This window comes from Netta rufina (assembly GCF_964035555.1).
Source record: "Netta rufina genome assembly, chromosome: 25".
In the NCBI taxonomy this organism is placed as follows: Eukaryota; Metazoa; Chordata; class Aves; order Anseriformes; family Anatidae; genus Netta; species Netta rufina.
In genome coordinates, this window is record NC_140149.1 from 1510429 (window position 1) to 1526731 (window position 16303).

The 16303-nt window shown below is 44.7% G+C and overlaps 1 protein-coding gene across 4 annotated transcripts in view; it reads left to right on the forward strand.

Annotated features, from left to right (window-relative positions):
• FLI1 (Fli-1 proto-oncogene, ETS transcription factor) overlaps positions 1-16303 on the forward strand; it is an 88784-nt gene that overhangs the window by 34188 nt on the left and 38293 nt on the right. For all 4 annotated transcript variants that reach the window (XM_084301565.1, XM_084301567.1, XM_084301566.1 and 1 more), the window contains one exon: positions 16011-16222. In XM_084301565.1, the coding sequence (XP_084157691.1) occupies positions 16011-16222 (212 nt within the window). The remainder of the gene's footprint in view (positions 1-16010; positions 16223-16303) is intronic.

The window sequence follows — 16303 nt, forward strand, 5'->3', positions numbered from 1 at the left end:
CTCTGGCATTCCTGAACATGGTACATCTACTGTGACATGAAGAAGTGGCAGGGGAGAGCAGAGCAGATGTAATTATATTACTGTAAGATATGTAAAATATATCTTGCTGTGATCTCCAGGCAACCTTGCCAGCCTAGGTACCTGTGGAGGGGAGCTAAGGGACACACTCCAGACTTACAGGAAAATGAGGCAGAGCTTTGGGCACCCAGTAATGGGGACAGCACACCAGTGAAGAAGAAGGAAGAAACCAGTGTCATTTCATTTTCTTCAGCTGCTTCCCCTACGATTCATTATTTTCCTGAAGTCAGAGATATGCTCTCAGCTGATGTGTAGCCCTTGGGAGCTAACTGCTACTGCCCAGCTCTCCTGTGAAAGCAGAACAGAGGGTGCTCTGCTTCCCAACACTCATATCATGAGTGCATTACCATGCATAAACTTTTACCCTTCTACCTCTTGTTGGGTCATGACTTGTATTTCCAGGTAGGCCAATCTATTCTCATGCCTGCTGACTTGGTCCAGTCAACATTTACACTTAGTTTTGATCCCTAATAAGCTGTACTAATAGGCACATGCCACACTTCCACTCATGCTGCCTTTTGTGGTTTATGAAGTGGCACCTGTGAAGCAAAGGTTCTTCTGTCAGCCTGAATGGTGCCCCCGAGTAGGCGGTGCCCACCTCTCCGGGCAGCAAATGCTGCAAGCTAGCCCCTGCCTTCTCTGTCTGTGGTGCCTGCTGATTCCCAGACAAAAGAAATTAATTTTGGGGATGAATTGGGTGCATATCGCTCCAAGGCACAGGATAGGCCCTAATATCTCTCAAAACCTCTTGAAGTGTGACCGTGACACCACCATCTCCACTTTGTAGCTTTCTTCTGAGAACTGCAGTTGCTGTGGGAGTGCGTGGCACACTAATACGAGCTCTTTCTTCCTGTGTTCTCTGGATTGTTCATACCTAGCTCTCACGCAGTGTTTTGCATCCATTAATTTTGAAGAGCTTTACCTGAAAGGTCACTTTCACTGTTACCCCTACTTTCCAGCACCTCTGTAAGGTGTTTTGCCACCATGCCACCCAGTACAGCCCAGGTCCCCTCAAAGCTATCTTGTCTCAGTAATAACAGTCAGAGTCCCTTGCTTGCTGTTGACTGTCTGTTGTTCAGTTTGTAAGGAGCTGTTTTGTTTTGTTTTTGTTTGTTTGTTTGTTTGTTTGTTTTTGTTTGTTTGTTTGTTTGTTTTTTCCTTACTGTTCAGCCTGTAAAAATCACATGAAACAGTGCTTCAAATCTCTTGGTTCTCCCCACAGTGAAAAATTGGCTTAACCATCCTCACAAATTAGCAGGAACAGAGGGAACAGCTAACTGTGGCACTGCTGAATTGCTGCCTACTGACCACCAAAACTACTTGCTTTTAGGAGGATGCTGATGAGGAAAGTGACTGCTAGACTTGCCAAAAGGAAGACATACTTCTTCCCTTGCATGTGCATGTGGTACCTTCTGAATCAGTAGGAACCTGCCCCTTGCATGGAGCACTTTTACTCCTCGAATCCCCCGAGAAGCTGAGGAATGGGAGGAGAACGAGACTCCCACAGAAGGCAGCCCAGCCTGTGATAAGTACCCCAGAAGGGGGCTGCAGTTTTTATTTCGTTCTTATGTGCATCTCTTGGACAACTCCACTTCCCTCTAGGGCAAGAATCTGGAGTAGTTTTAGTTATCATGATATCAAAATGCCAAATTTTAAAGCTGTTGAGGTTTCAACTTAGATGTTCTTTAAGTACTTCTAAGAATCTAATTGCTTCTTTAGGTGTCTGTATAGAGTCTGTGAAAAAAATATTGTCTATATGCTATAACTGCTTAGATATTGAAATTTTGCCAGGAGAGATGGTGACTACTTTGTGCATTTGTGTAGGAGTCATTCATGCATTCACATTTAAGTGGATGAATATGCAAACATCTACACGGAAGATTTGATCATACATCACCCTAAAGACAAGGGCAAAACTTCCACTGTCTTGCTGACACAGTAGCAAGCCTAAAAAGACGTTGGCTCTGTCTCCAAAAACTGTAACAGAACTCTCTCTGTGTTTGTGTCAGGGAGGTATATAAGAAGATATGGTCTAATCTTTTTAAACTTAATAATGTCTTTTTCATCAGATTTATCAAAGTCCTACCTCTTCACTGGAAAGGCTGATTTTTGACAGTTTTCTAATTTTGAAAAAATAAAAGAACTGAAGCTGCCAAAAATCTCCTTGATGCTTTCTCAAGTTTTCTGAGTTTTGTTTTGAAACTACTCTTCATTTTTAAACATAAGCCAACTGCAATGTTTAAGAAAACTGAAAGGGCTCAAACAGCAACGAGACAGAATATCTGCAATAAAATATTTCAGTTAACTTAAGGTGGACTTCTCTGGATAATCATTTTGACTTTTTATCCATAATCAAGATTGGAAAACTTCTGACAGCCTCCGTAAGTTTCTCAGGATATGAAACATTCTCTAATCACATCCCAGGTACATCTCTCTCTTACCTTGTGGCCTCATCAACCACTTTGCCTTCATTTTGCACAAGGAACTTTTGCTTCAGTTAAATAAATACATTGCTGCAAGTGGTTTATCTGAGAGATGTAGCCCTAGGGCTACATCTGTGTATATCTGTGTATTGACTGCATCAATGTGTTTGCATAAATTTGTTCAGAATTTGCTTTTAATTTCTGATTATTATTATTATTATTATTATTATTATTATTATTATTATTATTATTATTTTGGTTAGATAGGGAACTTCGGTCTGATTTTGTCCAAGGCACTGAGAACTTTCTACTTCCCTTAGCTTCAGAGAGCTTCATGAGGATTTATTATGATGAAAAACAATAAGGCCAGTATTATCCTGGTTGCTCTGCTGTTCACACTTAAGTTGTGAAACTGGTTGCAGCCTGAACACTGGACATATGCTTCTCTCTATTTTTATTTTCATATCTCAGAGAGTAGAGCTCACCCTCACAAAATCCCAGTGGGGTGGCCAAACCATGATCGCCATGGTACAGGTTAGCTCCAAACACCCAGCAATCCCAAGGTCAAAGAGGAAGCATGCTGCCTGGATGGTAAAGGAGCCCGCATCTCCTAAATACCATTCTAGTACTGAAACCACGGGACCATCTTTTCTGTACTTCCTGTACACTTCCTGCTCACTTGAAAGCTGAGGAAGTAAGGCATGTTGAGGTGAGAACATTATTAGTGTATTTGTTTGTATTGTGAAAGCACTAAGACAACAGCCATACAGACTGTGACCAAATACGGACCCGTGTGCTGATGTGCTGTGCTCAGAAGAGAAAAAAACTCACCACCCATTCCCCCAGGGCATATACAAACAAAGCATTAAACAAGCAGCAAGATATTCCTTGCACTGTCCTCTACATCTGGTTGTACACTGGATTTACACACAGGTATTACCTGAAACTCTTAGTGAGGGCAAAACATGTTGCTGGGGTTGGTTTGGGACTGTGCCAATGTGTGCCTCAATTTGTTTTCTTTTTTAAGCCCTCAATTTCACTAACAAATCAGAAATGGGTCTTTGAAGGTTTTTTTTTTTTTTTTTTTTTTTTCTCTTTCTGCAATGCTTCCATTTTCTTCAGTAAGAAAGCCAGCTAGTGACAGCAGTAAAGTGAGTACCCACTGGCTAATGCAGCTGAGACCACTGAGAAGACACCCAAATTTCTTGGCCAAGGATAACTCCTCTCTTAAGCTGCTTTAAAAATACCAATCAAGCTGATCCTTTTTTTTTTTTTTTTTTTTTTTTTTTTTTACTCCATGTATGAGTTTTACTAGCAGGCTAACATAGGTTCTCACTTTTGCAAAGGCACAGAAACCCTCGTTGCCTCTCTGTAGGGTGGCTGTCTGGTTAGCACAGTCAGAATTAGGAGGGGGGTTATTTTATTAGCCGGTAAAGCTGATTGATTTATTAGAGCAGAAATCTCTTGCTAGCTCCAGCACAGGTTATTCTCCAAATGCAAACTCTATTTCATTTCACACACACAAAATAGCCAAAGTGCCTGTGTTATGAATAGGCCCCTTTGTTACCCTGCGAATCGACAAGACAGACTGTTTAGTTCATGTCTGTACATTAGCAAAGGAGGACGGGGTCTGTGAGACAGATGTGGCCTTTAATTGCATGGAAATATTAGAAGATCGTTAAGCCAATTTTGACAGGGTTTTCCTCTTACGGAGGGAGCAGAGCGTTGTTTTAGGGAAGGCACAGGGAGCAGCCCTGTCTTGCCGGCCCCACAAATAGGACCTTGTCCTACTCCCTCACCCCAATGCTAAACAAAACCAGAGGAGATTTAGTCAGAAGCCCCACTTTCCTGCCAGAGCTGCAGAACTACATCTCAGAAAGAACTCTTTTTAAATTGCATCTGATAAAAGGCTTTTCAACACAGCTCAGGGGACTTGCCCTGTTAGAGATAAGACCAGTCATATCAGCTCTGCTAAGAACATGGAGATGTGCCGAGAGGCCTGCTTCTTATTTATGTTAGCATGATTTGAGTGTAAGAAACACTTCAGCAAAAGGAGAACAAACTGCAGTCATCTCAGAAAGCATCAGTGTTGCATGTAAAGGCAGTCCTCTTTTCTATAGGAAAGCTAGCTTTTATTTTTTTGGCAGCCTGGGTGTCGTAAGAACGAAAAGTTTAGTTACACTCTACCAAATGATTTTGAGCAGAATACTTGGTTGCTTTGTGTTGGTAATGTAAAATTGAAGGAACAATCTCAGCTCTGCATGGCACTGTTGAGATACTGGCTTTGTCTCTTAGTCACATTGCTGTGTGAGTAGGATTCTGGCAGCTCAGTATTTCAGTTATCAAGCCAGAGCTGATGATTTTCATTAAAAAACAAATATTTGCTGCAGGTGGGGATTTGCAGATGAACTGATGAAGAGCTGGGCTGATTCTACATGGATCCTGTGGAGGTCTGAGCAAGGGTCCTAGAGATGACAGAAAGCTGATTTGAACCAGCCTCAAAGTTGCCCTTGGGCATGTGTGTATGTGCCTTGGTATCACCTCCAGCAGAGGAGATGCTGGGATGCAGAGTTGAGTGACCCTACCCAAAGCCAGAGCACTGAATCGGTCTCAGTGCTGGGATTTGGCTGCTGACAGTCTTGGCTTCCAGCCCCCTCCCTCCCAGACATACTGTGAGCTTGTGCTCCGCTTCTCGCCTGCTTTCACTGCAGCAAAACATTTGAATCTCCCCGCCATGAGCTCGTTCATGGCCTCTGCCTCCCTGGCCTGCTTCAGCAGGGCTGAGGGGAGCCGGGAAGAAGCCATTAGTTCTCACAGGTGTGGAAAACCAGCCATGAGAGCAGACTTCTCAAGGTGTCAGTAGCAAAAGACCTCATTTATCTAAGCAAGGCTCAGAGCCCTTCTCGGTACCATGCTGATAAAATCAACAGACTTTCTGTTAATGGTTACTGATAAGAGATTTTTGTAACTTTTTTTTGCTCAGCCTACTAGGAGAATAGGTTTTGCTTTTGTCTAGCAGTTGTAGCCTTAGGATAACACTTGCCACTTCTCTGACCTCTGTCTTCCAAGGACATTGGAGCGCTCTGCAAAATCTGAGAACTTCTGGGGGCATGCGTTGTACAGATATGGAAGCTGAGAGATGGAGACATCAATGCATCTGTAAATAGACTCGCATCTTCTGCTGTTGAGTTAGCCAGGAGGCAGCACACACTGGCTGATTCTAGGAGTTAGATATCAGAGGTGGAATTTGGTGTCTGTATTTAGTCAGTGCAATCACGAAGTAGCACATTTGTCCTTAGCATAGCTTCCTATTGCACCTGGCATCAGAAGGTATTTCACTATTGCAGTTTCCTGAAACATGAGTGGGGGTAGGACACTCTTTTCTCTGTGATGTTTGGTATCGCTAGGAAGAATATCACCTTGTCAAGTCCTTTTTGTACTGTAGTTTTAGCTTTGGGTTTCAGCCCAGGTACCAGAATGGGATTTGGACCCACAACTTCTTGTCCAAGAGGTGAGAGTGCTGGCTATCTTTGAGTCCTCCCAGGACCTTTCTCTTGCACTAAGATTAGAACATCAATATTTCTTTGTAACAAAATGAAAAGCCCCTGGGAACTTCCAGTGGTGTAAACTGGGTTTTCCTGTTCAAATATCTTGATTGAGATTGACAAAGAAAATATCTCAGTGTAATCCTGCCGAGCTGTTTTCCTTGGAATGCCACAAGCAGACTTGTTCACAAAATCTCTGCTTTTCCTATAGGCGTATGCAGAAACAATCTCGTCACTGGAGCCGCAGGGGCTGGGCTCGGTGCACAAGAAAAACACAGATCCATGCCATCTCAGCAGGGTGGCAGCTGTCAGTTCCACTGCCAAGTGGAGACCAGTTGGGAACTGGATAAGGAGCCAGCAGAGGCTGGGTATTCTGCACAAGGCATCAATGCATGGCTTTATTCAGCTCTCAGCTGGGCAGTGGTGGCACCTGTATTTGCAGCCAGGGTCAGTGGGCAAAGGAAATGGAAAACCTGGTCTGGGCATTGTTGCTGGGCATTGTGGCATCCAACTCCTGTTAAATATGAGCACAATTTGTGTAGCTTCAGGATCTTTTGAAAATCTCAACCCTGGAACATTTTCATCCCAGTAAATGGCATTTTGGGGAAGGAAGCAGGTAAGAGTTTTCGTATCACTCTATCGAGTGTGTGCATATGCTGAGTCTCAACAACAAGCTGTGCAGAGCATGAGCTGGACTTGGGGAAGAAGCAGGTTCCTGTGAGTCCTGAACCACCTCCCCATTTCCTCTTATCTCCATGCTTCATGTGATGCACACTTGACAACACACCTAAGTAACAAGCTCTTGGCTGAAACACTGAGTTTATGCTTTGAGTATCATAAGCACTGAGACCTGGAGTACAGATTTAATCCAAATGTAGCTCAGGGACTGAGGCCAAGCCCTGACTGCAAGTAGGCTCGAGCCTGAGCGCTTGAAATCTCAAGCCACATCTGGTTCAGGATTCAGCTGCAGGACTGCATTGGTCTTATATTTGCTCGCTATGATATAGTGTCCAGACCTTGTAATATATAGTGAGATGTCACTGATGGATTATGCCTTTTATTTCCCTTTGGCTGAGCCTTTCCATCATCAAGTATTCCCTGAGTAAGAGGCAATCAACTTTGCTTAGGATTCCTACCTGTATTTCAGGAGAAAAGCATATACTGCGCTCTCTCCTGGAGATTCTGCTTTGATTCTTTCATGCTGTTGTTTTTCCTTAGTCTGGAATAAGTCATCTTGGGCTGAAAGTGCATGTTTTGTTCTCTGCGGATGGAAACATAACAGCACCCGATGAATGTTTCCTGATGGGCTTCCTGCGATTGTGAAGGGAATGGTGTCAGAGAACAAAACAGGATACGATTGCAGTGTTTGTGAATGTAACTGGGACAATGGTATCAAAGTGAAATAAAAAATAATGAATGGACATTGGTGTAGCAGTGAGTCAGAGCTCAGAGGAACCTGGAATATTTGTGCCTTTCTAAGGTGCCACTTCCCAGACCTCGCATTCCTGGGAGAACACTCTTTTTACAGTTTCCAATGTTTTGGCAGTAGGAACCAAGCTGAAAGGATTTCATTTTGCACCTATTCCTTCATGCTTTAGAGTCCACTCAATGTTGTTTTCCAAGGCAGCCTGTCGAAGGAGAGACATGTGAGATACCCTCCCTCATGACAAAGTCCCAAATAATTCTTCTCATGTTGTCATTTTCCTTTCTAGGAAGAATCATTTACATTGAAAAGATTCAATTGCTCTTTCCATGTGGAAAACAAAACCAGCAGGATTGTTATATAGGCTCAGTTTCTGGTATGAGTAAAAATACCACCAAAAAACTGCCTTTGCAGAAATGCTGGCACAACTGCAGCAGGCAAATGCAGTTTAAAGCAAGCCCGAGTTTTCTGAAACGAAGTGCTTGGTCAGCCTGCAAGCTCCTGATCAAAATTTTGCCACTAAAAACCAGCCTCTGGCACTACATCAAGGAGAGGAGTCAGGCAGTGGGTGCTCTGGGACAAAGCTGAGGTCAGCACAGAATTTCTGCAGAGCAGTAGACTGCATTTATTCCTCAGGATAGTTTTGGTTTGTCAGGCAGCCAGACTCCAAAACCATCTTGCAGTTTTCCCTCCATGTGTCTTCAGCAGAGAAGACCATAAAAATGCTACAATAATATTTACTGAAGTGTGTATGTTCACAGTTATATCCATGTGTCTCTGTTTACAAATGCATCTGCTCAGTGCAAGTCAATTATTTTACAAGGGTAAGGAAAAAAATTAAAAGGAAGGTGAACTAGCGCTAGGTGGATTTGAGTGCTGAGCTCTGGGAAGCAGTCAGCCATGCAGTGCCAAGCCTAGTGGGCAGCTCTGGAGTGGAAAAGATGTGGACAGAAATCAGTGGTGATACAAGCCCAGTAAACTGGCCAAGGACAGTGTTAATACATGGCAAAGGCAGACTGGTGTTCTGGAAACATGACATGGCTCGGAAAAGACCCAGAGAGATGAGAGAGTCCTCCCACCTCGGCAGACAGCGCTAACTCCACAGTAATGTCGATTTGTTCATGGAGGCAAATCCTTTTGTAGTGAAATTAACTGTCAGAAATGAAACCTGGCTCAAGCAATGCCAACAGCAAAGCTTCCAGCACTTTTAGCAGGCTTAAAGTTTTTCCCCCAAGGCTCAGTACTCACCCTAAACCATCTCATGTGTTTGGGTTGGCAGACCTGAGCAGGAATTCTCCCAGACTTTCTGGGACCAGAAGCCAGAAGCTGTGATTTGTCCTTTGTCTGCTAATGGGCAGGCACCTCATCCAGCTCCTCTGCTACTGCCAGCATGCATTGGCGTAGGCAGGGTACGAAGCACTAGGGAAAGGTAGGAATCCGTAGGGGGATCCTTCCTGAGAGGCCCAGGGACACAGTCAGGCTGGCCGGAGGCTGGCCGAGATGTGGCATGCTGCAAAGCATACTGCAGAAAAGCTGCAGTATGCCTCCGAGATTTAGGAGCTTATATGATGGAGACGCGATAATCTCTCAGACATGTCCATTCTTCTGGCCTCATATTTCACCATATTACCCTTAAGAGGTCAAGAGGCCACAGCAGTAATTTGAGCAGGTTCTTTTTTTCGCTTCCTCTCCTGGCCCTGTGCTCAGGCCACACAAAACCATCTCCTGGAAGCTGCCCATGTGGCTGAGGCTGGCTCTCCTCAGCCTCCTCAGCACCAGCCCTGGTGCAGGCACCCACTGGGACGAGCACTTGGGGCCCAGATATTCCCACTTGGTATTTAGCCTGTTGGAAACAGATCAATATGGGCCCTCGACTGATTGATGCAAAGCTTAGACTGAGATAAAAGTGCTTTGGTCCAGATCCGATAAATGTGTGCGTGGAGTCAAGTGCTCTAGTGATCTTCTGAAAAGTGAAGTACAAAGCATGACTTATTTATTTTTTCCTTTTCGCAGGTTTTGGGGATCTTGAGATAAAATAATAAAGCATTAATTTTAGCAACCTTCTGCTATCTACCCAGTGTGAAATTTCACGGAAATAATGAATGTAAAAATTAGGAAAAAAAGAAAAAAAAAAAGACGTCTTCCCTACAAGAAGTTTTGCAAAATCATTTAACCTCAATTTTTAGCTGGTTTTATGTGATCCCTGCTTTTGGTCTGGTTTTGCTAGTTACGCCTATCTTATTCCTGCTTCGTTTCCTCCTAGCATGAGTTACTAAGTTGTGGTTTCCCATTTATTTGAATTGTGAAGAAATGGTGCTGCACTCTAAGATTGCCAGGTTAAGCTCAGATGTAGTACTCCTGATGGAAAGTGAAAGGACTGTCAGAGCTGCAGAAGAGAGCTTGCACTGTACTTTGTCTAGGTAGCTGGCCTGCTTTGTAGTTTTGAGCAAGCCTCCAGTGCAGAGTAAGCGCAAAATTATTGGAGTGTGAGATATCATCAAAATAATTAAATGAAAGCCAACACACAATGTTGTGGCTCTCCTTTATGCAAAAAGAAAGCCTCAAATCTACACAAACTTTGACACAGTCTTAAGGGGATGGTGCCATCTCCCTAATCCTCAGTCCTGCTGCTGCAGCAAAGAAAGCCAGACTGCTTCTCCTCCCCTGTCTCCTCCTCCGGGCAGGGATTACAGCATTTGGGTTACCACAACCCAAATGCCAGCAGCTCAACTGGAAAACAGTGTGAACAGAAGGGTTTGTCAGTCACCGTGCGATGCTGTAAGTAGATACAGGAGGTCTAGGGTGACAAGCTGGGGCAGCAATGGCTCTCAGCCTGCTGTTTGCACTCCAGCATGATGATGGGTCTCTGGTGCTGGCTGCAGCCCACAAATCCTCTGTTGCAGAGGCAGCCCTTAAACTGATTGCGAAGGGCACAAGATTGGATTGTGGTTGTTAGCAATAAAATGCTTATGATTATAATTTTCCAGGGGGAGTTACGGGAGTCCCTGCACCAATCCCATAATATCCTGTAAGGAAGGTGGAATAGCATGAGCAAATCTCAAGAAAAGTACACTGGAAGGATGTGGAATACAAAAAGCTGCAAAAACGTATCTTTTTGGTTTGGTTAGGTGTGCTGTAAAGACTGGATATATTAGGGTGAAGGGTTGCTGTCCAGGCCTTGCTTTGAATTACCCCAAAGATTCCTGTTGGTGTCTCAGTAACGGCGCTGGGTGAGGCTCAGCGCTCTGCAGGGCTTCCAGCACAAGCAGAGCAGGGCAACAGAGGACTGAAGGAGAAACAGGCACAGACGGGGGAATACCTCACTAAAGGTTCTGCCAGAGATCGAGGGCAGAGATGAGAATAACACTCTGCCTTCCTTCCTCCTAATTCAATGCCCAATCCATTTGAATTTGCTGTCCCAAGATCAACCCAGACTCTGCTCCTTTGTAGATTTTATATTTGACTCATTTTCTTGTAAGTCTGATGTTATCTCTTCTCTGCTTGTTGAGACATTGGCAGCAGAAGTGCTGACTTGTAAAACTGCAGTGCCAAAATCATTTCTATTCAAGGAGTAGATCCTCTGTTAACCTTAAGCCGTGTGTAAGGCTTGTTACTCTTAGTACCTCTTACTTTGGTGCTTTGCGTCGCACATCTGGGCCCTGACGGATGGTGGCTCCGAGCTGGTGACATTCTCTTTACAAAGATATTTCAGGAGTGATTTTCCCACAGGACTACGACCAGTGAATGTTTATTATTGCTAAAAATAAAAATAAAAATAAAAAAATAAGTAAGCCCTCTAATTCCTCTAGAGGTAGAAATAATCTTTCCATGCATAGCATGATGGTTCAGGTACTCAGCATTTTCTTCTCTTATAAGCCAGACATTGTGGAGGAGGATGAATCTTTGATCTTTAGCAATGCCTTTTAAATGTGGTTATGGCCAGAAAAGTGAATGTAAAGGGCTCAAAGTCAATATTCAGTGTAAATGCATTACACACACCTGGAAAGAGCTGTGATTGTAGACACTGGGTCATATCTGGGATGAAAACTCTGCCTGCTGTCACCTCACCAGCTCTTGTTTTCATGACCTTTCTCACAGAGCCAAAACCAGGGAGCCAGGAACATCAAGAGAGCTTTCCTTGCCAGTGAACTCTGGATAAGGTTAAAAACCTGAACTTTTAAGGGTCTTATCCAAAGCAAACCTCTGGAGGTTAGGGAGGGTGTCAGGATATCCTGGGGCTAGGTTGTTGTTAGTGCAGCAAAGTGCAACATGAGTGCAACAAAGGCTGTGTCAGTGACAGTGAGGAACCTCAGTAAATGGTGGTGATTCACCTTGCTTGTCTTCCTGGCACCCTTCTGCCTGGCTCCTGTCTGGGAGTATTTCTCTGGCCCCTTCTGTTTATGCAGAGTACACTGCCCAAATGGCCTTCTCCATTCGTTTACTCAAGTGAAACCTTTCGCTGAAGCTGTCAGCCCTCCCCACAGAGCAGACTGCATTTCCTGCAGAACCAGGACAAAATCAAGGGGTACCTCACCTTGCTGAAGCACTCAGACCTGGCACTTGGCTCTATGTGGCTTGCCTAAAAAAAGAAAAACAGCAAATTTGTCTTTGTACAACTATAAACTGTTATTAAAAATAGTTGTATCACATTTTCATGCCTAGGGGATCCGTAAGTGTGTGCCAGCTGTACGGAAAGTTGTTTCAGGGCCCATGGCAATCGAACTCATGGCGATCCACCAGTGGGCTGCCTCGAGAAGGCTGGGGCCGTTCTTTGCGGGGACTTGGACTTGCCTATCCCTGTGCTGTGAGCTGCCGTAGACAGGACTTGCCACATTTATGCCAGGAATGTGATTAAAAACTGGAAAAACTGAAGCCAGCCTATTCCCAGAGGCAATATAATGTAACATATATGCCAGAGCAATACACACAAGACCCCTGTGTCAGACTCAGTCTGGCCAGCTCAAGGACACAGCCCAGGAGGCGACAGCATGGGGGGAACTCTAGTGAGCTGTGGCCTGCCTGCTTAGGTTATGTTAGCAGCTTTAACGCCTTGCCCTGTTTTCCCAGTTGCCCCTCGCCAAACGCTAAGTAACTCTAGATTCTGGTGGGACAGACATTTGCCCTCTGGTATGCAGTGAACTGTTGATCTCTTCCTCAGCTAGAACTGAAGCCAAACACTTCCTGACCAGGTTAGGTCCTCCAAAACACAGTCTTGTCAAGCAGGGCCTATGGTAGTGAGTATCAGGACGGCTATACACATTCTCCATCTGGGTCAGTAGCCTGAAATCCTGCAGGGCCAGCCAAGCCCTGTCCTCTTCCAAAAGAGCAAAGGGAGTCCTAGACAGTCCTCACTGCAGTGGGCCCTGCCCTCTGACCCTGCAAGCTGCAGACTCCGTGTTGCTTGCTGCCCCTTGGGGTTGCTGTCACGCTGTAGGTGTGCACATCGCGGCGAAGCTGGTTGCAGCGGGGGTTGGCACCGTGCCACTCGACTTCCCTCCCATGCAGTCAGCAATGCTGGTTTGCTGTTTGCACGCACAACCCGATCGTGGGCAGGTGTTACAAGCTGCTATCGCTGCCTGATCTGCAGAAGCTCTCTGTGTCTTCAGTTCCCTCGGAGACTTGAGTCTGTAGCTTCTGTGGCTGGAACTAACTCAGGGTTTTAGCTCGAACAATTCCTGGTTCAGTAACTGCTTGGGCCTGCCATGGTGGCAGTCATCACATTTTTATTTATTTTCCTGTGTGCAACAGAGTTTTAAAGACTGTACATTTTGCAGTCTTTGGGCATTTGAGCAGCAAAGTGCAGAGTTTCTCCATGCAGCTGCTGCCTGCCCATAAGGCTCTCATTCTTCTGGTTAACTCCAGTTGCTGCTGCAGGCAGGGCCCAGCAGCCAGTGGTCTTTGAAGGGAGATCCTTATCTGAGGAGGCAGACTCCTTCTGATGGCCGAGCATAGTGTGTACTTGCCTGTTGTTAGCTTAGTGTATTGCAGAGATAGTTGTACTTGGATGCTGACTTAGTAATTGATCCTAGTCTGGGGCTGCTCTTTGGTGGTGTTTTGTTGTTGTTGTTTTGTTTGTTTTGGGGGGCAGCAGGTAGCCATAAAGATCTCAGCTTTCCTATTATTTCTGTCAGAACCTATCTTCAGAAGAAAAATGCCTGTAGGCAGAAAGAGTATTTTCCCAGATATTATTTCCCTTAAAAAGAGCTTTGTGTATGTTTTTAAACTGTAAATCTCCAAAAGCAAAAGCAAACGTTTTCAAAGCATGTTTGGTGAATTCACAGCACTACTCACGGTTTCCCTGCCTCTCACGGATCTGATCAGCCCTGACCTGTAGCATGCAGCTGAGACTGGGTCTAGGGAGCTGTACGGCAGCCCAGCACCCTGGGTGTTTGGGGTTTGCCTACCACCTCATGCCATTATACAGGAAACCTTGCATTCTCTGTACTGAGAGGAAGCAGAGGCTTACGGAAGATGTGTCATTTAGGAACCCCTGTCTGACATCCTAACTTCAGTAAATCGGAGAAGCATCGGTGCTGTATCCTTACCTCTGAAGAGAAGGCCTGCTCAGTTTTAAGAGCTGTCACCAGGGGGTATTGTGTTCTTACACCTTTCTGTGCAGCAAAGTTGCTATCCTGGGGATATTCTCGGTCTCTTGAAGGAGTTTCTGACAGAAGGCTGTGATCACAGAGATTGCACCATAAGGAAATTCTTCCAAAGGGCATATTTCACTCCCTGATTTACTCTAATTAAAAAAGAAAATGAGAATGGGCAGTTAGGGAAGGTGGCCTTCTATATCCACCAGGAAAGAACTACTGCAAAGGATGAATGCAGCGTGAGCTCCTTGCAATGAGCAGCAGTAGGCAGCCTGTGGTAAAACTTGTCATTTTTGTTATTTGAAGGCTGAAGGAATCACCGCTCATCAGTGTGAGAGGTTGCTTACAAGTATTCATAGCACATACTGTGACTTCAGCAGGACTTACACACATTTGAGGGTTGCCCTGAATTCAAGATTAGTCAGGCTCACTTAAACTCCAGGCTGCTCAGGCTTGTTTGGTTTTGTTATGTGATCTGATCTGAGGTCTGAGATAGAAAAGTGCTGATAGCTGTAGATGCAGAGCACCGACTTGACTCTTTCTAAGTGCGTTTATTTCAGGCTGAGAGGGATTCTCATATTTAGCCACTAGACACTAGCTTTTGACATTTTTGGTGATGATATCATGTGCCTTGTAATATGATTTTCACTTAGATTCTCATGTAATTGGAGGATTCCAGCAGCTGCACGGTTCTAATTTTTCACAATTTCTGTTTCCCTCCCTGGCTGTGGCAAAAGTGTGCAAAACTAACCTCAGAAATGACTGCTGGAGGGAGGAAGAGAGAGGGCAACAATTCATTATTTTTAAAAGCTCACAATTTGGACTGTATTCTGTGAGTTTTGGGCACCAAGGGTTTAGCAACAGATCGGCTTTGAAAGCAAAAGCAGTGTCTGTGTGTGCGCTGGTAACCCACGGCTGCACACACAGCCATGTTACAGGTCTTCTAAATGCACAATCCACAGAGTAGGTGAGTCTGTTGCTGTCTTTGTTTCGGAGGTCTGCTCCATTAACTCACATTAAAGTACTGTGTACTTTTAGTCTGGGAGGTTCCTCGTTCAGTTTCTGGCCTGCCAGCCATAATGGCAGCTGTGTTATGTGCGGTTAGCTTAGCTCCATAAAGAACTTGCAGACCCTGTCAGATGCACTTTGAATACGGCAGGGCTGTGCCAAAGCCTTTATGAGCCTGGCGTGCTTGATTTAGAAAAGCCAAGTGCATCAATGCAAGGGAGTTGAGAGTCAAAACTTTTTGTCAACATTTTGAGTTTCAGCAGAAAAAAAAAATAAAAAAAAAAATTACAATTTCCTGTTTTTAAGCATTTCTAGAAATCCAGTTTGGTAACTCACTGGTCCTTCATCTCCCACAAAATAAACAAAAAGTGTAAAGTAATGCATTTTTTATCCCACCACTAACACCCATAACTCTGACCTGTACTGACTGCTTCTCCTTCATGAGTAACCTCAAATATAAATACCACACAACACCATTTGAAAGAAGATGTATAGAAATAATATGCACCGTCAAGTGACACTCCAGAAATGTTATACAGCACATATCTCTTTGGTTGTTTTTGGACCAGCAAGTGCAGACAGGTGGGCAGGTAACTATATAAGATCACAGATGAAGCTGCTTCTCAGAGACTGTTTACAGCATGCAGTGAGAATGGTGTGGTTCCCATCAGCCACCTTTGCTGTTTGCAGAAGTCAGACTAACCTTAACTCTTGCCCCACCCAGAGCAACATAGCAGCTAGCAAAAGAACCCACTGGTTTTGCATACGGGTTGATGGACCCCAAAGAATCTGATTCAATCTGCGATCCTGACAGATGGCAATTTCAGACAGAGCTGGGCAGCTGTGGGGCCCTTGCAGGTGCTCACCAGCTCAAAGAGAGAACGCGAGTGGAGTTACTGGTTTAGTCATGACTCTGAGCACTTGTTTTTTCTCTCCTCAGGAGGCCCTGTCGGTGGTGAGCGACGACCAGTCCCTCTTTGACTCCACATACGGCGCTGCCACTCACCTCCCCAAGGCAGATATGACAGCCTCAGGGAACCCTGACTATGGCCAGCCACACAAAATCAACCCTTTGCCTCCTCAGCAGGAGTGGATTAATCAGCCAGTCCGGGTCAATGTTAAAAGAGAATATGACCACATGAATGGATCAAGGTAAGGAAACTTTTCCTCCTCCGCTGAATTTTAAATAAAAGCCAAGTGCGTATCATCCATTAGTGCTCGTCCTGCATACCA